This window comes from Nestor notabilis, unplaced genomic scaffold (assembly GCF_000696875.1).
Source record: "Nestor notabilis isolate BGI_N333 unplaced genomic scaffold, ASM69687v1 scaffold3454, whole genome shotgun sequence".
NCBI lineage: Eukaryota > Metazoa > Chordata > Aves > Psittaciformes > Psittacidae > Nestor > Nestor notabilis.
Genome location: NW_009926747.1, coordinates 109,260 through 131,235, shown reverse-complemented (window position 1 = coordinate 131,235; position 21,976 = coordinate 109,260). Strand labels below are relative to the sequence as shown.

Here is a 21,976-nt window from a genome sequence, read left to right as displayed (position 1 = left end):
TTCCTTTGAATGATGTGCCTTTGTTGGTGAATTTGGACCACCAAAACATGTACTTCACCTAGCTCTGCTCTTTATACACTGTTGAACTCCTGGTTTTAGTTTGTGTCTGTGTGCATGCTTCTGTGTGTGTTCCTCATGGGCGTTTCTCTCTTTTGCGCAAATGGCTCATGTAGAGCCATCACGTATGTCCTGGTTTTGGCTGGGATAGACTTATTTTTCTCCCTAGTAGTTGGTGCAGTGCTGTGTTTTGGCTTTAGTCTGAGAACAATGCTGATAACATACTGATGGTTTAGTTGTTGCTAAGTAGTGCTTACTCCGACCAAGGACTTTACAGTCTCTCATGCTCTGCCACTGAGGAGGGGCATGGGAAGCTGGGAGGAAGCAGAGACAGGACACCTGACCCAAACTGGCCAAAGGGGTATTCCATACCACAGCACGTCATGCCCAGTATAGAAAATGGGGGGAGTCACCCGGAAGGGACCAATTGCTGCGTGGGTCGGGCTGGGTATCGGTTGGCGAGTGGTGAGTGGTTGTGTTGTGCATCACTTGTGTGTATTGTTTTTCCTTCATTCTTCTAGTTTTATGTTTTCTTCTCTTGTTATTTCCCTTTATTATTAGTAGTGGTATCATTTATCTCTCATTATTAATAGTAGGGGTATCATCTTGTGCTTTATTTTTGTTATTGGACTGTTCTTATCTCAACCCATGGGATTTACATTCTTTTGATTCTCCTCCCCATTCTACACAGGGAGGGGAGGGGGAAAGTGAGCGAGTGGCTGTGTGGTACTGAGTTACCAGCCAGGACTAAACCACAACAGCGTAATTCATGGGAAATGCTACCAGTGCATGACAGAATAAAAGGCAGTTGTGCTTTAGCTTCAGTCCTTGCTTCCTTATGGCAGTAAGAGTTCTTAGCACTGCATATGGAATGCTTTTAAACCAAGTCAAGAAACAATCTGTTCTATATAACAATAATGAAATTACACTGTAATAACAATAATAATAATGAGGATAATAATGCTTGGCCATGCTTTTTCTTGGAGGTGGAAGCCATACTAAAGGTCTGTTTAAACTCAGCTGTGAGCACTTGGCATTGTCAGTCAGTTTGACTCACGTGTGCTTACTTGGATCACAGTATCTCCTTGTTTCAAAACTATAAACATATTTGTGCTTTTTAATAATCCTAGTATACGTGCAATGTGAATTGAAGAGTGTTATTTGTTGTATCATTACATCAGACCTTGAATTTGCAGTACAGCCAATAGCAACCAGAGTATGTCTGCCCATTTACTCTGGGTATGCCTCTAGCATTAGGTGTATTTTCTTTCATCTTCTGGAACCTGGAAATCAAATTCATCCAGCTTGTTCCTTTTAATGTGTGCTGATTTTGGCTGAGATAGAATTAATTTTGTAAACCATGGGTCCTAGTTTTAATCCAAAATATAGCCCATATTAACAACTATGAAGAAAATTAACTCTATCCCCGCCCAAACCAGCACATTCTCCACACCTTATTCCATACCATTTACATTGTGCTCAGGTCCCACACTATCCAATATGTTCTTATTACCCACCATCACCCTTCCCATGCTTTACACAGATATCATTCCCTTATTCTATGGACCATCCCTGTGAAATAATTGTAAAATATCCATAAATGTCTAATGAGTTCATTTAGTCCATGCCTTTGAGCTCTGTCCGTTATGGTGGTTGCTCAGGACAGGAGAGGTGGTGTGTGGCATGGAGTTACTGGGCACCCAAGCCAAGTCACATCCAGCCACTGCTTCTGGTGCCTTGTCATGGTTTAACCCAAGCTGGCAACTCAGCTCCACACAGCCACTTGCTCACTTTCCCCTGGTGGGCTGAAGGAAGAGAATCAGGAGGGTAAAAGTGAGAAAACTCATGGGTTGAGGTAAAGGCAGTTTAACAGGTAGAGCAAAAGCTGCACAAGCAAAGCAAAATCAGGAATTCATTCACCACTTCCCATGGGCAGGCAGGTGTTCAGCCATCTCCAGGACAGCAGGGATCCATCACACGTAACGGTTACTTGGGAAGACAGATGCCATCACTGTTCCTCCTTCCTTCTTCTTCCCCAGCTTTACATGCTGAGCATGACTCCATATGGTGTGGGATATCCCTGGGGTCAGTTGGGGTCAGCTGTCCCGGCTGTGTCCCCTCCCAGCTCCTTGTGCACCCCCAGCCTGCTCGCTGGTGGGGTGGTGTGAGGCGCAGAAAAGACCTTGGCTCTGTGTAAGCACTGCTCAGCATTAGCTAAAACACCCTGTGTTATCAGCACTGTGTCCAGCACAAATCCAGACCATAGCCCCTTACTAGCTACTGCAGAGAAAAGTAACTCTACTCCAGCCCCATACCAGCACAAAATGGTATCTTTTATGATGAAAAGGAGATATAGTATCTTTTTCTATTTTATAACTGTAATTGAATTTGTTTTTATAGGTGTAGCATCTATGACTGTGCCAGTGTACATCGCAGAAGTTGCTCCACCACACTTAAGAGGCAGATTAGTCACCATTAACACTCTGTTCATCACTGGAGGGCAGTTTTTTGCAAGTGTCGTTGATGGAATCTTCAGCTACCTCGCGAAGGATGGATGGAGGTTTGTGAGTCTTCCTTGCTAAAAGCAAAGCTGGTGGGGTTGTGATTTGGTTGACAGCTATTATAAATCTTGTTGGTAAAACAGAGTTTACGTACAAAGTGGTAAAATTATATACTGAAATGGAACTTTAGTAATTAACTCTCCATAAATGATATCCATACTGCTTTCACTTCGGCTTAATATTCACAGTCTGCTTAGGTTTTTTGACTTTACTAAACTTCAAAATGGATGAGCAATAAATATGCATCAACAAGCTTGAATGGTTGACATGATGTTTATGAAAGTAACTTGCCTCTTGCATTTAGAATAATTACATGGTGATTTTTCAGAAAGCAAATTTCCAACAAGAGTGATACTCTATGTGCAAAATAGTGGTGTATTTTGGATATTCTTAAACTGAGCACAGAATTGAAGGCTATTGTAGCATAACTTCATTGTTAAAAGCTTAGGTTATAGAATATATGAATCTCTTAGACTCTACTTTCTAGATATTATGTTCTTCCTGTAGACAGTACTAAGTGATTCTGGACTGTACCCTTATACCTACTGTATTTATAGTGGTGTGTCATTTGAGAGAGATGAGAAATCTCAGTGGCTCGGTATTTTACTTGCTGACTTGAAAAAATAATGAGCAGAAATGCGTAGATGAATAACTTATGCTATACATTCTAACTTCTGGAAATGTGCTCTTGTCTTCAGACACTCTTGGGAAAGGGACACATGTTGTAGGGCCTTTGATTTCTGTTGCTACAGCCTGGAGTAATTTTGCTGTTTGAAAATCTTAATTTGAAGGATCCCACCCCCAAAGCCTTGCAAGTTAAATACCACATTCTCTGGCTTGTAATGGAGCTAAATAGCAATTTCTAGGTGCACTGTCATTTGAGGTTTAAGTTAGGAACAATTAATTTGGGACTTGATACATAGAAGAACTTGGAAGCCCATCTTTCTGTAGTATGTAAAGAAATATACTTTAAAATGCTACATATGCATTAAAATAAGAAGTTAATATTTTCTTAATTAATGTGTGCTTTAATTTGTGTATGTTTTAGGATTCCTGAAGTTTGAGGTTTTTCATTTTTGTCCATGTGATAGTTTCCTTTGCCTCTTTTATGAAAAGATGTAACATTTTGATCTTAAAAAAATAGTCAGTCCATGATTTAGTTTAATTTTAATTTAATTTAAAGTTTTAGCTCTGCTTTGTGCTTTCTGAAAATGCATTGGTTACTTTGGCTCAAACACAAATAGCATTTGTCATTTTACGTGGAGCTTTTGATGACCTTTTTATTGTAATGCATCTGCATTCTCTGGCAGACTGTATGTCCTCTTATGGAGAATGAAGAAACAGCCTTCCCTGAAAGAAAATCCTAGTTTTGTAGGATTGCTAATCCCTTTCTGCAGTTAAAGAGATATGCTTCATTTTGAGAGAAGTTAATGGCATGCAGTAATGCTTTTCTAAGTAAAATACAAACTGAAGTATTTGATACCTGATACCAATTATTCAGTAGTTGCTTCTTTATTTACCTTTTAGCCTAAGTAATTTGTGAATGTAATGGCCCCTTACGCATGGGGCTGGGTGAGAGGAATGGACAAGATATTTATTTAGAAGTGGAACTCTGAGTCCCTGCTGCTGTTAGAGGCACCGTGCACTTTCTGTTTAGGCAGATTTTTTGATTTCTGTTTACTTCAGTGAGCAGGGATTCAGCTGGAAGAAGCTTTTGTGGATGTAAATCTGTTGGGTTTTTTCCTATTAGTGCACTGACACATAGGAGGTAAGGACGTGTTTGTTACCTGTGTGTTTAAGTAAATACTAGCACATTAGAAGAAAAATACAAGCTAACAAAGTATCTGTCAGGTATTGATCTTATTGGAGCGGTGTTTTTTGTTTAACTGTTCAGGTAAACTAAGATGTGCCCTAGCTTGAGATTTTGTAGCACAAAAGCAGATTTCTAGGCCTCTTTGGAAAAGATCAGCCAAAGAGTTAGCATTGTGGTATAGGATGTATCAGTTTTCAAATCAAGCAGTGACACAGGATTGACAAGAACATTCGTAGGTAAATGACTATTTAAGGGAAAAATATCATTGTGGTTTGTTACATGCATGCAAGTTACATCTTTTAATATGTTATGTTGTAAATATATTTAGCTAAAGTGGAAGATTAGATGGAAGGCAATAGTCATTGTCAAATGTAGGTTTTATCTTTTTGTAAAACACTGACGTTTCAATATGCCACTGTACCTTAAATAGGCTCCACCCACTGAAATACTGCGTAAGTCCTCTGAGAACTTCCACGTTGGTGTAGCTTATGCTGTTTAGAACAAAAACCCCTCTAATGTGTGTAATTCAGGCCTTTAACCTATCTGAACTAAAAAAAATAAAAATAAAATCTAGAACCTGTGGATTAAGTAAGACTAAGAGGCTTGATCAGAGCTGTGTGAGATGCTGGCTTTTGAAAATCTCCGACAATGGACATCTCCATTTCTCAAGACAACTTATTCAGCTCTTCAGTCACCCCTACTGTGAAGAATTTTCTCCCTCATTCTTTGATCTGAATTTTCCTGTTGCAACTTGTGACTATTGACTCTTGTCAATAAGAGAGGACTCTTGTCCTTTCACAGTGTACATCTGAGAAGCATCTTACACCGTCTTCTCTGTGGGCTTCTTTTCAGTTATGAAAGATGCAGTTAGATCTCATCTTGATCATCTCTTTTCTGGGCAGCACAAACACAGTTCTCTCAGCCTCTTTTATGCCATACATTACAGTTGCATGACTGTCTTAGTGATCCATTGCTATCCTCGTTTGTAGCTTTCTCTCACATTAGTGATCCTGGTCTTCCAGATTCAGCTCAGTGTGTTGAGTGAGGAGCAATTGTTTCTAGCAGCCTCCTGGCTCATGCTGGATTACTTTTGCTAAGGCAGCAATGCTGTGTTTTAAGTTAAGTTCCACTGGATTGAGCGGAGTCAAGTGAAGCCATTGACGATTCATTGGGCAGAAGATGAGGCTGTGGTATCAATGAGGTATCCAAGGATTCTTAGCTGTGATGCTGGAGCTGTTAATTGGGGATTGTGTACTTGTCTGCCCTCAGTTAGTTTACTGCAACCTAAGACTGAGCAGGTAAGAGTACAGATAGTCTGTTACCTGGGAAGAGTGGCCAGTGAATGCATGGGAAGAAATCACAGATGTTCACTCCTGAGTCATCATGTATAAGAAGGAAAATTACAGCAATTACTGTAGCTTAGTGACTGAATGCTTAAGTATTGAAGTGCTACACTCCAGTAGGAGTAAGGAACTTTACTGTTCTTGGGATGCTGGATATTAAATTAAAAGTACACCAAAGAAAACAAATATTTAACCTTACTCTGATGTCAGGTTAGCTTTATAAATCTGTCTAATGCCATCTTAATAGTATTGCAGCAGTATGTCTGAGAAGCAGAAATGTTACAGCAGGCTTATTAAATTTCATGCTGGATTTTTTCAGGTCTGCTAGACATCTGCCTTCAAATGCGAAGTCTTGTACTCTGTATAGGAAAGAACTATATTAGATTTCTGAAAGCTGGCTCAATGCATGAAACGTCTAAAATTGCCTGCTTTTACTCTCAATTGGTTAGATCAAAATTGCTTGATCTGAAAATTGCATCAACTCTTGAACTTGCAATGGACGTATGCTCTTAACTGAATGTTTTCCTTCTGGCCTGCTCCTTGTTCTGAGCTTTGACCAGAAGTATGTCAATTGGAAGCTGACGCTAGTGAGTGAGCACTTTCTGCACATTTCTTTTTTATCTTGCTTGTGATAAACAATCTATTCAATAGAGTCCAACTGGTAGTGTTACAGTCCAGATTGAGCTTTCAGGGGCTTCAATTGATTTTGCCTCCTAAGATGATTGCAGGCACCCAGCTGCTTAGTTCTGGAGACTCTGTTGCATTTAAGGGACTGAAGGGCTTTGGAGGAATGGAAATTAGGTAATATGAGTGTAAAGACTAAATCTGTTTATTTTGATGCGTTAAGAGATTCTTTTAATGCAGTTTGACAGAATGCAATGATTGTGTTTTTAATCTCCATGGTTTTGTTTTACTCTTCATTTGAAATAGAAAAGGCTTTCTAAATACCACTCTAATGCAGACATTGAATATACAATTTGGTGAGCTTCAGTGGTGTGTGTGTGTAAAGATTGTTCTGTATACAGCTACAAAATGTTTGTGGAGAGGGAAGGTCATAGGAAGAAATGACGACTATTAATGAATGAGAACATTAGTGAATGAGGAATAAGAACATAAGTGAGTTAGTGACGCTTTTTAGATATGTTGGCTGCAGACTACTCAAGTAATAATCGTTCCACAAGCTTTAACTGATGATAAGATACACCATTCTTGGAGTGTTAGAAAATAAGAGATGTTAGAATGTTAGAGAATAAGAAATCTGCTCACGGATTTCTTTCTAGAACAAGATTTACGTGTATGACCTTTGAAAATATTTGCTGGTTTTAGGAAGAACTTGAGGGCTTAGCTTGGGGATGGGAAGACTGGCCTGCATGCACATTGTCCTGGGATGGCCATCCTCTTTGCGTTAGCTTTGAGTGTTCTTGTTCTCATTCTTCAGTTTTCTGCCCTGTTGTATTGCTCATGTTTGTCTTTCTTAAATCTACAAATGCATCTAAGAAAGTATTTTTCTGTTTTCATCCAAATGCATTTGGATTTGACAAATACGTTTGGTTTGTTGCCCTGAAACAAGGTTTCCATAATAGTTGTGCTCTTTCCTACTCCATTAGCAAACATTCATAGCATGCTTTGTGGAAACATGGAGGTGAAAGACTGCTGAATCATCTGTGTGAAAGCCTGCATGAAGAGAGGAGCTAGAGGAGAGATTAGCATGTTTCCTTAATCTCGTTACTGATGTCAAGGTGTGAAACTGTTTATGAGTACAGACTATCTCAGTATTCAGTCTAAGGGCTAGTTTCTAGAGGTATTTTAATGATTATAACCACTGATGGTGAAACCTGGGATAGCTACAATAATGTACAGGTAACATCAGCACCACTTAAAGTCTTTAATGGAAATGAAAAAAATCTCAGTGAAGTGTAAATGGGAAAAGGTCAGGTTTAAGGAACAGAACAAAATTATATGTTGGTCTGCAGTTCTTGTTAATCTTCTTAGCGTTTCATTGTAGCGATGTAAAAATGCGAAGTGTATAGACCAGAACAACCCACGAACGTTGGTGGTGTGCTTGTCTTCCACAGTCTTTTCTCCCCACTTTAGCTGGGGTATGTGTGGGTGTTTTCAGAGGTGTCAGTGCTGATCCCTGGAAGCATAACTCTCCGGCCAGTGGCAATTCTCTGTTGAGTAGAGAACTATCCTTAATGCTGTATATAGTAACCCCCCTCTTGCCCTTGGCATCTCAAATTCAGTTTTGAATTAAAACCTAACATGGCATCCTGGCTGAAGAGTTAAAGGCAGAGTCTCCAAAAGAGCTGGTGTAAAGTGCTGTGCTGGTAAAATGGACTTTTTTTCAGTGTTTCTGCTTATAGTTAGAAATTTGCAAAAGTAAAACTGGCATCTCTTTACACAAGAGGCATATTCCTTTGTCAACTGAGTCTCCTCATAGCATGTTTTTATAGGCAAATATTAGGCATTTATTTATTTCTTTACGTATTTCCAGGTACATGCTGGGCCTTTCAGCTGTTCCAGCAGTTATACAGTTTTTTGGATTCCTGTTTCTTCCTGAAAGTCCCCGATGGCTCATTCAGAAAGGCCAGACTCAGAGAGCACGGAGAATTCTGTCTCAAATGCGTGGCAACCAGGCAATCGATGAGGAATATGACAGTATCAAAAACAACATTGAAGAAGAAGAAAAAGAAGTTGGAGCAGGTATGTTGGATGCTTGTTGGTGTCTCTGCCTATCAGTGATGAGATAAAAACCAGAAGGAATTTTGAAGTTGTAGCCTGTGGGAACTTGATGTTTTACTTGTCTGTTTTGCTATTGTTTGAAATATTTCATATACTAGTACCTTCAAAAATGAACAGATGTTTCTATGATCCTACAGTTTTAAATTAAGTTCTGATTTCTCAAGTGAGGAAAAAGTAAAGTTGCGTAAGATTCTAAGTTTATCCCACCTATGCTTATGTGAGAACTGCTCTCAAAAAATTACTCAGTTTAAGAATGCACATCTTGAGGAGTGGAAATCATTGAAATAAAGTTTGGTTTCTTTCTTCAATGGAAAAGGCCAAACAAGACACTAGGGAGGTCTGAAGGCATCTTAAATGCCTGAAACATCCAGAGGCCATATCCTGGCTGATACATTCTAGACAAGCCGCCTTTGGAAAGATTCACAAAGCTAGGCATGCAATATAGAAATTCTTTTTCAGTAAAGGCAGTTTCTGAAAGTCCTTTTGGACTGCCCCCAGGAAAATAAGGCATCTAAATCAAATCTGGTTTTTACTCTTTTTTTATCCTTATACTATAACTGCTCATAACTTTATGTATATACCAATGTGTGCACTTATAAAGCAAGACTATCATTCCATTGACTTTCAGTCCTCTGCATGTTTTCCTTTGCTTTGTGCTCAAAGTGTAAAAATGGGGATCTCAAGTAAGGCTCTTAAGTAAGACTTGTCTTAATTCTTACTTCCTTAAACATTGATAGGAAAAGATTGTGACTTCTCAGAGCTGGTGGAAAAACAAATGCAAGTTATCTTATATCTGCATAAATTGAGAGTGAACATCTTATAATGCCTAATCTCATTGCCTCATTGAGTTTGGCTTTGAGCCTTACAATAAATAATTACGTATCTGGAAAAAGTTGTTTGACACGTGCTAGTGAAGGAATTTTCAAAATATTCACTGGTGTGAAGCAGTTTTTGAGGCTTTGGATACTTTTTTCCAGTTCTTGGGGCATGGGGGCATGGGAAATGCAGTTCATTGAAACTGATTCAACAAAAAGCTGAAGCGAACATTCATAGAACAGCTTAGGTTTAAGAGTCCTATGCTGAGGTTCTTGATCCTAATTAGGGATTGGGCTGTTCAGTTCTGTGGAAGGCCACTTAATGTGTAGTATTAAAGTTTTTATGCTTTGTAGAAAGAAAAGGAACAGCTGTTTGCCCCATCCAGTCCTTTATTGTCAATCACTGGGCTACAGGGTATGACCTTATTTCTCCCTCTTAAATCTTTCCTCATGCTTCTGTCTCACTATTTGTAGACTAAATGTGGTGTTGTAAGACTGCAGTAGGACTGACTCCATCCCAGTTGTTAATCAGTCTTCCATACATAGATAACTTGGACTGGCACATTATTTGTGCGGTTGCTTGCATTGTAGAATGTGCAGGTCTCTTGGTTTCCCTCTGCCTCCCTGGAAAACTTACTGTGGTCCTGAGGGTTAGGTAAGTCGAACACATTCTTAGGAGAAAGCTTGGTTACACAGAATCAGTGTATTCTTCTCAGGCAGTCCACAGCTTCAGAGTTGTCACCAAAGGGCATTAGAAAAGCGGGTGTAGTTACAAGTATATGCTGTCCCACTTGTTATAAATGTTTAGCAACTTGGCATTAGATACAGTCACTCTTGTTTTTGTTTATAACTTGGCATTAGATACAGTCACTCTTGTTTTTGTTTATAACTTGATTGTAATTGCACTTCATCCCATTTAACCCAAAGTCTTCATTGTTATAAAAAGGTGTGCTGTGTGTCAGCATCAAGACATACATTATATTTGTTACCTTTCTGTGACTTTCAGGTGGTATTTACAAATTGTATTAAATTGTAATTACTTCCACTTCTTGAGGAGTTGTCTGGATCCTCAGTATTGAATTTGGCATGCATAGTGCAAGAGCAACTTACTGTTCATGGTTTCATGGTGTTCAGGTATTGACAACTGTGTGCTTCTGCAAAGACTTTATTTTTCATTTTTTATGTGTATTTCTGTTGGGTTTTTTTTTTTTGGTTTGAGGTTTTTTTAATATATATTTTGCTGTAGTACTTTTTGTTTTCATTTCTCCTATTTGTGGCAGACAATGTTTTAAAGTACTAGTTAATAGCAATGATAAAGGATAGTAGTAATTCCTATTAGATGTTTGGACATCATTCCACTTTTACAAAAAAGCTTTAAATGACCCTAAACTGAATGTGTGTGTACATGGCACTCGAGGAAAGCTAACTTTGTAGCTTGTAGATTGAAAATCATCTTACTTTTACGTAAAAGGGCCTTTTCCTTTCCTGTCTTTTCCTTTCTTGAAAAAGAACAGATGTTCTTTTTCATTAATTGATACATGAGCATCTTTGCCAGTTTCTTAGGGCATTATTTCCTAAGTGAAAATAGGTCTGTGTTTGACTCCTTCTCTGAAGGGAGTAACAGAATGTAACCATAACATATTCTCCAGTCCCACTGTAAAAGCTGTAATGCTTTTTGTAACTGTTTCATCAACTATTTGTGTCAGGGAAATAATGACTCACAGGGGAACTTCATCTGTCTTGTTTAAACTACTTTCTTCAAAGTTTGGTTTTAATGTCTGTCGTAAAACCAGCGAAGTTCTTTGCTTTCTCCACATGGTCATCAAGCAGCTTCTGTCTTGAAAATAATGAAGATGCCGTCAGCAAGAAACTTCTGTTTCAGAAGTCTTTTGTACCAATATTGGATACCTGTTAAGCACATGATTCACATTTCTTTATCCTTTCCAATACATTCATCCAAATCACTGCTGCTGATACTGCTTAGCAGCTTATATTTTAGCATTTTCAGATTGGTAGCTGGAAAAGGATGTATCTTTTTGACGAATGCTTTCCCAATGACTGGTTATGCAAATGACATTTTTTCTGGCAGTCATGAATACTGCTGTTGTGTGCTCTGTTCTGTACTCCCAGTTTGACTTTTGGTGTTGTAACCTTGTGCTTTGAGAACTGAATGGGTGGGCATCACATTCTGCAGTAACAGTACCAGTTTAATCTTGGTAAAGTCTAGCTAATCATCATCTGTTAACATCATCTCCCTCTCAGCTGGTGAGGCTGTAGTGCAAGAAGGGACCTAGTGACAGGAAAATCAAGGGTAGAAGGACTATGAGGAAGATGTTAGAAAAGAGCTTCCCAAGAGTTGGGGAGACAGTAGTTTATAGGTGTGGACTTCCCCTTCAAATATGCTGTGGATCTCACAGATTCCCCAGTGCTTGGCTTAAGCTCTGAAGCCTAAAGGGGGAGAATAGTCAGAAGAGGGTTGCAACAGAGTAAAGAATCAAAGACATTGCTGGGAGAGTGTTCTGGGGCTCTTCATAGCAAAACATGTCTGACTTGCACTGCTGCTGAATTGTAGTTTTTAGTACAGTTAAGGCAGAGATTCTGTACTGCATGTTAGTTAAAAACAGGCAATCAAATCACAGCAAGCAGGTAACCACACTGGCTTAATACACAAGTGTAGATGAAGTATCTGTGTTCCTAAGTGAATTAGAGAGTGGGATTTGTAATGCTAGTTTTAGAGTAAGCACTTCAGTTTGGATTTAATGTGTTGGTTTTGTGCATAAGAGTAAAGCTACTAGCACACCTTTTGTAAAAGTTTTACAGGTTGCCTCTGTAGTGGTCATTTCAGACTGCACAGAAATCATAATGGCATCCAACGGATACATTTTAAATAGATCATTAATTTGGTATATGTTTGACAACACTCCACTGTTCAAAGCAAATCATAGAAAAGTATCAGCTTGTACTGCCTTTCTGAGTGAAAGCATCTGCAAGCTGCCTGGCTTTTCCTCACGCCCCTCTTGTAGCAGTACTGAGCTGGGATGTGCCAGGATGCATGGTATTTCACGTGAAATTTGTAGTGATGACTGTAGTACTAACTTAGCATCTTGATGAAATGAACATCATTTGCATTAAGACTAGACATTTATTTTTGTGTAGATGAAGGATGCGTAACTGTGGATCATAATTACACTAGGAGAGCAGAGTAATATCCATTGGCCATATATTTATCCCATATTTCTCCAACCTGTGAATTAACGTTGAGGCTCTTGACCTTATCTGCTCTGCCTGTGGACCTTTGCATTTTATTATCTGTTCTTATCTATGTGTATGTGTCACCTTCTGATCATGCAGACGTCTTTTCTGCACACGTTATACTCAGTAATTCTGGCCATGTAAAACTGCTGGGGCTCAGTGGTGCGTGGAAACCGTGCTGCTTCTGTGAAATTCACTGAGTGATTTAGAAAACAGATCATTACTCTGTAATATTATTTAACTTGCCATTTTGTGTCTGTACCAGAATGTTATGTAATGGGCACTGCTTCTAGATCAGACATTTTCTTGTGTTTTCATTATTTTTAATACTTTTTTGGTAATAGCCTAGCTTTTTTTTTTTTTTTGGTGAGACCAAGAAAAATGTATCCATGCTGCTTTTTCACTCCTGTAGGTTTGACTCACTTCTTTGCTGAATTTCCTATTGGATCAGTGAGTCAGTCTTCTTTTTAGGTTTTGTATTTCTAAGTTGGAGATAAATGTGTTATGGTATAAAGGTAAAATCACCTCATTACCATTATGTTTCAGCTCATAACTTTGCCCAATTAATTGTCAATTAAAATACGATATTATCAGGCAGGAGATCTGGACCCTCGGTCCTTCCTGCTTCCAGTGTATTTCTATTTCTTGCACCTTTTCTTCTTAAGTAATATTTTAACTTGTTAGTATTCCTAGCTATGGCTTTGGCTGGAATCATTTGATGTGTATCTTTATAGGGAGATTCTGGAAACTTGCAATGGTTTCATTCTTAATCATAATTATCCCCTAACTTCTGGGAGTTCTTTTTACCCTAGGCTGTCTCCCAACATGCCTGGTGTTGAAAATTATATAGATAGGTTTATTATTATTGGACATCAGCTGGAATATTATTTAATGAAACTTGGTAATACTGCTATGCTCTGGTAGGGCTGTGCAGAGCTCTGAATCATTCCACTTCCAGGCACTCAAATCCTTATTTGAAGTTATGATATTAAGTGGCTGTCATTACCTGTAACCATGAAATTAGATGGAAATCTTTAGGGCAGAAGGTGTTTAGCTAAGGATTTGTTGAAGAAAATCCCAAATCCAATATGGTTGGTAGTCATGTCAGCCTGAAATTCTTGCCTGTGGCAATATGAAATGCCAGAGTGAGTTCCAGGTGGGTTTTGCCTTTGGATTTTGTGGGAAGTGTGGCCAATGCAAGAGATACTTGCATATTCCTTTGAATATCTTCATTTCATTCTTGTATTTTAACCATTTGACATGTAGAATTATTTGTCTGTTCCCTTAAGAACAAAAATTCTTCCTGTGTATGTCTCCATTGGAATTTGTTTTGAGATAAACCCATAAACAATTATCCTCTGGATAATTTAAAATTCATGCAATGCAGGCAAATAAAACATAGAGACATTTAATCTTGAGAAAGTGTACTAACTGTGTTCAGTGCATGATCTGAGAACAAGAAAAATCCCTCTACAAAACTTGTCAAGGAATATTGGAAATATGAATTACTATATTAAACAAATGATACAGAGAGATTAGATTTTTGGTTCTCCTTTTATCTTGAAAATCTTTTAAAAGGCTGACTTATTCTTGCAAATATGACCTTTGAGAAATATAGTGTATAAAGTACATTTTTGTTTTTCTGCCTTGTACAGAAATATGACTGCTATATTTTAAAAATAATGGTTTGTTTCTTAGAGCTTTGCTTACACCTTCAGTTTGTGCACCTAACTGAGTTTGGAAATGTCTGTATACTTAGGAATGCTGGTGTTAGTGTGTTTACCAGGCAGGGCGTTTCAGATTGGCTTTGCTTCAGTGGCTTATGAACAAACCCTAAACCTTAATCTTCCATCTTGGTTTTCAGAGTGCTAAAGTAATGTGAAGAAGTAATAAATTGAATGTTTATCTGGAAATGGTGGTTAATTGCCTGTCTGAAGATCAGATTCTTTGGGGTATGCGTCTTCAGGTGTATGTTTTGGAGCAAACTCTTCTTTTGTCCAGACAGATTTCCTGTACAGTAGTCCTAAACAACAGCAAAAATCAAAACTCAGTAAACAAACTTCCTGTGACTATAGGGAAGCACCATGAGGCAGGATCCTGGGCTGTATCAAAAGAAGCGTGACCAGCAGGTCAAAGGAGGTGATCCTGCCCCTCTACTCTGCTCTCGTGAGACCTCACTTGGAGTATTGTGTCCAGTTCTGGTGTCCTCAACATAAGAAGGACATGGAGCTGCTGGAGCAAGTCCTGAGGAGGGCCACGATGATGATGAGGGGGCTGGAGCACCTCCCATATGAAGACAGGCTGAGAAAGTTGGGGCTGTTCAGCCTGGAGAAGAGAAGACTGTGTGGAGACCTTATAGCAGCCTTCCAGTATCTGAAGGGGGCCTACAAGGATACTGGGGAGGGACTCTTCATTAGGGACTGTAGTGGTAGGGCAAGGGGTAATGGGTTTAAACTTAAAGAGGGGAAGTTTAGATTAGATATAAGGAAGAAGTTCTTTCCAGTGAGGGTGGTGAGGCACTGGAATGGGTTGCCCAAGGAAGTTGTGAATGCTCCAACCCTGGAGGTGTTCAAGGCCAGGCTGGACAGAGCCTTGGGTGACATAGTTTAGTGTGTGGTGTCCCTGCTCATGGCAGGGGGGTTGGAACTAGATGATCTTAAGGTCCTTTCCAACCCTAACTATTCTATGATTCTAGGATGGTTTCGTTTGGTTTTGTTTCTTTTCCCCTCTTCAGATTCACTGTGAAGTTTCTGGAAGCAAAATTAATTAGCTTTCCACATTATGAGCTTTATATTAGTTCACAGCTTTTAAAGCCTACAGAAAATTCAAGCTACAAGTCTGGAAAATAAAACAAAACTAAAAAGACTTAATCTCTATTGGTTTAAAAATAAAGTTGGGTGTAATGATTTTGTTTTAAGCCAAATGACGTTACTCACTGATTGAAGCTGAATTCGCTGTTGTTCAGGTAATATTAACTGCTGCTCTTCTTCTGAGGTTGCCTGTGGGACTAGATGTCTGGAAACAGTACTGGTTTCCACTTCAGTATCTGTGCACCACTGAACATTCAGCTGATCCCTATGCTCTGCTTTGGAACAGGCATCTGTTTTGTGAAAATACATGTTTCTGCATGGAAAAAAATGTTGGAAGAATAAGACTAGTGATTGACATCCGTTCATGAGAGAATCAAAAACTGGCTGAAGGACAGACGGTGAATAAGGGTAGCATGTTTTGCTTATGTTGTGTCCAGGTGAATAGAAATTTGTAACTGATGCTGAAAGATCAAACAAATCCCAACACCCACTCACCCCTGCAAATTTAACTAGAATAGTTTATTTTTCTTTCTTAGTAAGAACAGCCTAAATCAGGCATTTTTGGCTTGTTGTTCAGATGTTATCATTCTCTCTGTTGCATGTTTGTTATCTGTTAGGGCTAACTACAGTACCTCAAATTTATAGAAAATTTATGTATAAAACCAATCTTTTTCTTTTAGCACAAATCCTACTTGTTTTTTTGTGTTTAAACTAGCTAGTCTGACTGACTTGGACTACATCGGTTTCTAGAAGCTATTGGCTTCTGGCCCCAATTTCTATGCCCTCTAGGAGCTAAGTTCAGTTTGAGAAAACAGCAAGCTAGATATATTTCCTGGATTTTCTGGAAGTAGTGCTTAGCTGGATAACTTGGCCTGTTATTAGAAGTCTGCTATGTAATAGCATGAACTTAAACAGCATTTGAAGCTGTATGTATTTACAGGAGTTCTTTCCCAGTTAGTCCAGGGGAAAACAACAAAAATAGTGTGGCATGTGGTGAGATCTTAGGAAAGCTGGACTAAAGCTTGACTAAAGATTCTACTGAAAAGTGAACTTGAAGGACATGGGGGCAATATTGTTGTTTGACAAGAATTAAAATGTATGTGCATAACATGAGTATTAGTGAAGGAGTGAAGCAAGTAGAAAAGACTAGAAATAGGAGGAAGGCAGGGCAGGGAGAAATGAAGGAGGTGGTTCTTGCACTGTTGGGAGGCAAATCTGTTCTGAAGATTTATAAGGATTGTTCCATAGTCAGTGGAGAAATGGCATAAAGTGGGGGAGACACCTGTATATTGTCTGTAACGCACACAGTTTGCTACAATAGGAACGAAAGCCTGGGGAAGTGAGGTGAGCCTGGATGAGAGAAGCTTGTGTTGGTAAAAGATACTCATCAGATTTTAATGCCATGACAGGAATGAAAGGGCAGAATACATCTGCTTAAAGGAAAGCTACAGCATTTTTCTGGTGGCTTGAGGCATCTGGCATTGGGCTGGCCTTGCTGGTGATGGTGGTGCAATCACCCCTTCCAAATTGCAGCAGAAGGATTTGTGGTTGCTGTTGTGCTTGCCAGGCTTCTGCCTTTTTGGTTGGAACAGACCAAACCACAACCACGAGCCTTGAAGTCACAGGGCTGGAGAGCAGGTTTGCTTTGAGGTGGGATGCCTGGAGCGTGGCAGCTTGATTGTGTTAGAAATGGGAAATGTAATTTAGAATTTCACATTGCCTTCACAACAGAATTTGTTCCTTAAGCCTTTGCTTTTGTCTGACATGGTTACACTGATGTACTTGTTTCTCCACTGTAGTTACAGATCAACTTTTTATATTTATGTATATCATTCTTAAGAAGTAATAAAAATATGGTACCTCTAGAGCAGCTAATGGTATTCAAGAGCTCAGTTAATTAAAAAGAGGGAGCAGAGAGGGAGGAAGAGACCTGGTTCTTCGTTTCCCTGCTGGATCCGGCATCTGCACTGAATACGCAATTCTAAGCTGAATGTTCCCGCTTGAGCTGCCTGCTTACATGCAGCAGGGATTCAGACAAAATATACAGTGTCGTGTGAAAATGTTAATGGGCATAGGGGGAAATTTTTTTTTCAGACTACTGAGGAATAATTATAACACTTCACTGAGCTTAGTAATATGATTCATTATTTAGCTCTTGGAGCATGTTCTGTGGCAAAAGTTGGAGATAATATTATAGCTTCTTTGCTCTCTGACCTTGTGAAGATGAGTGGAAACTCTAAAATGAATTTGAAGTTTTTAATAACAATATTTATATGGAAGTACCGGAGACACATAGCTGAGCAAACTTCACCTGTTCGTTCCATTTTAGCCTTATCAGCATAATCATTAAAATTAAAAAAGCTTTTTTCTTATGCTTTTACTTAATATTGCTTTGCAGCGTTGTAAGAACTGTGTCAGTGCAGAGCTGATCTTCCTCTGCTGCCCCTGGGTGACAGGCTTAGCACAAGGGCAGTCCCCCCATCAGATATTAATGGTTCTGCAGCAGCAGTACTGTTACTTTGGTTCTGTGGTCAGGTGAATACAGTGTTTATACAGTTTGTTTAAATTGAAGTACTGTGTTAACAGGAAGAAACCATTAGGGAGGAAAAAGGATTTTAAACAGTGTGTGCATTTACTTCTTTTATGTAAGGCCATATTCTGCTCCCACAATTTAGTCAGGCTATATCTTTTCTGATGACCTTCCCCAGGTATTGTCTGCCTGATTTTTGTCTAGTGCTCATCTTTTTTCTCTTGCCTTTTAAAATAACAGCAGTAGGGTTTGGTTTTTTCCCAATTTCTTCTGTTCTCAGGACAGTTCATTCTTTTAGTGAACCTGAAGGGTTTGGTTCAGAATAAGCGGCTATCCTTGCACAACTCCTAGCAGTTTATCAAAAATATTAATGCACTGAACATTTCAGTAAATCTTGTCAACCAAAGTGAAGTCTGTCACAGTTGGTATGCTGCCATGTGTGGAATGTGTTTTGTTTGACAGAAGATGGATTTGAAAATAGAAAAAGGAAAGAATACGTTAATGTTGTTTACTGCTGAGCATGTTGCTGCTGTGACTCCCAAACCATCCATTTCAAATGCTCCCTTACACAAATATTCTTGAACTTTCTCTATGCTAAGAAAGCAAGTTGCTGGCACTTCTTCCTTTTAAAAAGAAATGAAAAATGGTATAGTAGTTCCATGTTGACTGTCTGACCACAATATGTATCTAGTTCTAGTGCTTTTATCCAGGAGATAAGAAACAGTTTCTTTTGTTCGACTCTTAATTATTACAAGTGGTGAACTGGCTCCGAATTGTGTTTCATTCATAGTGTTTTGGTCACCAGAAAGTTAGGTTTCTGCTTTCCTTTGTAGCTGTTTTTCTAATGGTATCCCCTAAGCCATAGTGATGCTCAACAGCTGTGTAGTAGTGTGCTAGTCTTGCTATCGAGCCAAGTCCCTAGGAAAAATCTTCCTCCTTATGTTGTTTCACTCCAGAATAGAAAGGGTGAGCACTAACTTTTACCATCTGAATGAATGTGTCTGGGGACTTATGCTTTTTATGTGCTGTTTCTGTAAGCGGAGTTCTTTCTGGGAAGCTTATAGTACTAATTTGTATTCTAAAATATTGCTGGTTTTCTGGAAAATGTTCATGTAGATTAAAGGGGGTTTGTATGGTTGAAGCATGTGTGCGCGTGCGAGATAGCTAGTGCTGCATGAATAATTCACAATGAATAATTTATCTAATTAATTTAGACTTTATGTTTTTCAGTTGTCTGTGGGGAAACTGCAGTTTTCTTAGATATGTTTGTTTTGGAAGTGTTAAAGTGAGGCTGTAACAAATGCATTGCAAACTTGAAATTTTAGTATGAAGTCTTTGGAAATAGTGGCTTTCACAAATATGAAACAATATTTCAATCATGGTCTAGAAATACCTGTAGAAATAAAGCTCTGAATAGCTCAATTAACAAAGTAAGAGCATTTTAAAAGACTCAGACTGTTCCCTCTCCACCCCTGGTTTCAGGTTTGTTTTTTGATAAAAATCCAAACCAACCCCCACCAAACAAAGGAAAAAAAAAAACCCCACAATTCCTTCACCAAAAGCCATTTGTAATTTTTTAGCATTTCCCTCTCCCACCCAGGAAACCACTATTCTGTTAAATGTCATTTTCCTGTGAGGAAAGGATCATTCCACTGCTTTAGCAGTGGGCAGTTTCTGTAATTTTTCTGTGAACATTCAGAGTTAAATACTGCATTTATGGATCATGGTGGTTTTGAACTATTTTTCCTGATTCAGACTCCAGTTGAATATTTTTTTCTGTTGAATAAAAAATAATGTTTCCAAAACCAGTATAGTTCAGTATCTACGGATAATCAAACATTTACCAAAACTCTCATGGAAAATGTTATCTAATCAAAGTAAGTTATCTCACAATGCAGCCATGGTGATTTATGAATGAAGAAATTTTTTTTTCTTACTCCAATATTGCAAATTACTTTTAGAATTATTCTGTAGCTAAAGGTTTCAAGGGCTTGAAAAGTTGCTTCTTTTCCCTACCATACTTTAGTGAGCATTCAAATCCCCCCTTATAGAGCTGACTTCAGGCCAACATTTAGCGTCAGCAAACTTAGCATGTTGTTATTTTCCCCCTCTTTGGTTGCAGGCAAGGTTGTAGAATTGCTAAGAAACTGCTGAGAGTTCAAGCTGCTGTAGGTTTAATTGAACATTCTGCACGCTTATTCTCTCCTTTTATAGTGAAATGACAGTTTTTATCATCGGTTGCCAAACAAGCATCTTTGCTGTAAGACACAATAGCTTTGTTCTGCCAGCTGGTCTGCACTGGTGAGCGTGGGGCTGGTGGGAACCCACTGGCATTCATGGGGTGTCCGTGTGCCTGAACCTGTGAACTGGGGCTTTGAGGGCTTTGGTACTTCACCATGTAGAACAGTACTTCAGGGCAGAAAGAGTGTAGATCTTCCTTTGGTACTAAAATTGCATGGATATATTTGTGGTTTTTTATCAGCACTGAACATCTTTAATTTTTGTGTGCATTCTCCTTGGTGTCAGTGGCTACAGAGAACAAAATGCCATTTTCTTCAGTGTGCTTTGACCTGTTTGCCATCACTTATTGAGCATAGAAAGGTTTAATTACAAATATTTAATAAAGTGGTGCATGACTGCTCTAAACATTAAATTACTATTGAAGCAAAAGTCAGCTAAATTATACTTGAAATCGGATTCATTTAAGAGCGTCAATAAATTTAAAGTAATTTTCTCCTTTTGTGATTATATAGATTGCACTAGTTTCTTTTCATTTAAATATAAATGTATAAATATATAATGCAAAACGTGATTTTCATTGTAGCTGAGGTGGATGTATCTCACTTAAGAGAGTACAAGTATGGATATATAAATGAATAAATTATGTCTCTGTAGTGTATGCTATAGAAAGGAGACGATTGGCTGTGAGCCAGGAGACTTCCTTTTTAGTTAAAGCAAACATACGTTTCTATGGCAATAAAAGCAAATTTAAAATGTAGGTGGTTCTGACTGTTGCTAGTCTAAAATAAAGGTGACAGTTGCAGAATAGTTCATTTCATCGCCAAAGGAAAATAAGATTTTTATTGAAGAAAAATGCATCTATATTGCTTCATACTTAATTTTAAAAAATTTTGAATCATAAGCTCTTTCTGTGTTTATTTTTCCCTTCCTTGAATTTCTCCTGCTTGCTTTTCACTGCGTGTAGCAAAAATAGGAGCCTGCATATAAATGTTATTCAATTCTGTTATTATCAAGTAGATTTAAACTTTCGTGGTGATTTGTATTACCTTTCCATCTTTCATATTTTGTTGGGACTTTAAATTTTTCACATTTTGTTATGTGATGATTATTTTTAGTAGTACTCAGAGAGAGGTGGCATGAGAGCCTGATAACAGAAGATAAATTAAAGTAGTATTTACCAAATAACGCTTTAACGTCTTATAACAGAAGATAAATTAATAATATTTACCAAAGAGCACAGGTTTGGTGGGGTGGGTAAGACATAACAGGTTGCAAATAAATAGGGTTGAATATAGTGAGAAGTGTTTAACTTACTCAAATTACAGTGCAGTATAACAATGGAAGAGGTCTGAGACACCATTTCATCTCTAGGTTGCATTGTTTAGAGCTGCACAGCCCTTTGAAGCACATTCCCAGAAGAATGATCCATTATAGAATATCCAAATACCACCTGTTCGTGAGTCAGTGACCTCAAATTAATCATCTTGCCCTTGTCTGTCATACTTGGTATCCTTCAAGCTGTTTACTTTTTCTGGTCTCCACATCTTCCCAAAATCATTAGGATTGACTGTAGAGACCTGAGGATTCAGCGTCTGTGGGGATTTGTTTTTGTTCCTTTAAGAAGGAAGTATGAGCAGCCTATTTCATATATAAGATGATGTTTTGCAGCCAAAATTTGCTGTTATTTAAGAATAGTGTGTGCATACGTAAAAACCAAATGGTATCTTTTTGGTCACTTGTACGGTTTGATTTGTTCAGAGACAAAGCTTGACAGGTACTTGTTCATCTGGCGTTTAGCAGGGTGGGAACATG

General features: G+C 38.5%; 1 protein-coding gene across 1 annotated transcript in view; it reads left to right on the top strand.

Moving 5' to 3' along the window:
• Positions 1 to 456: 456 nt before the first annotated feature.
• SLC2A13 (solute carrier family 2 (facilitated glucose transporter), member 13) overlaps positions 457 to 21,976 on the top strand; it is a 121,630-nt gene continuing 100,110 nt past the window's right edge. The window contains exons 1-3 of the mRNA XM_010013702.1: positions 457 to 511; positions 2,458 to 2,617; positions 8,269 to 8,477. Coding sequence (XP_010012004.1) covers positions 457 to 511; positions 2,458 to 2,617; positions 8,269 to 8,477 — 424 coding nt within the window. The remainder of the gene's footprint in view (positions 512 to 2,457; positions 2,618 to 8,268; positions 8,478 to 21,976) is intronic.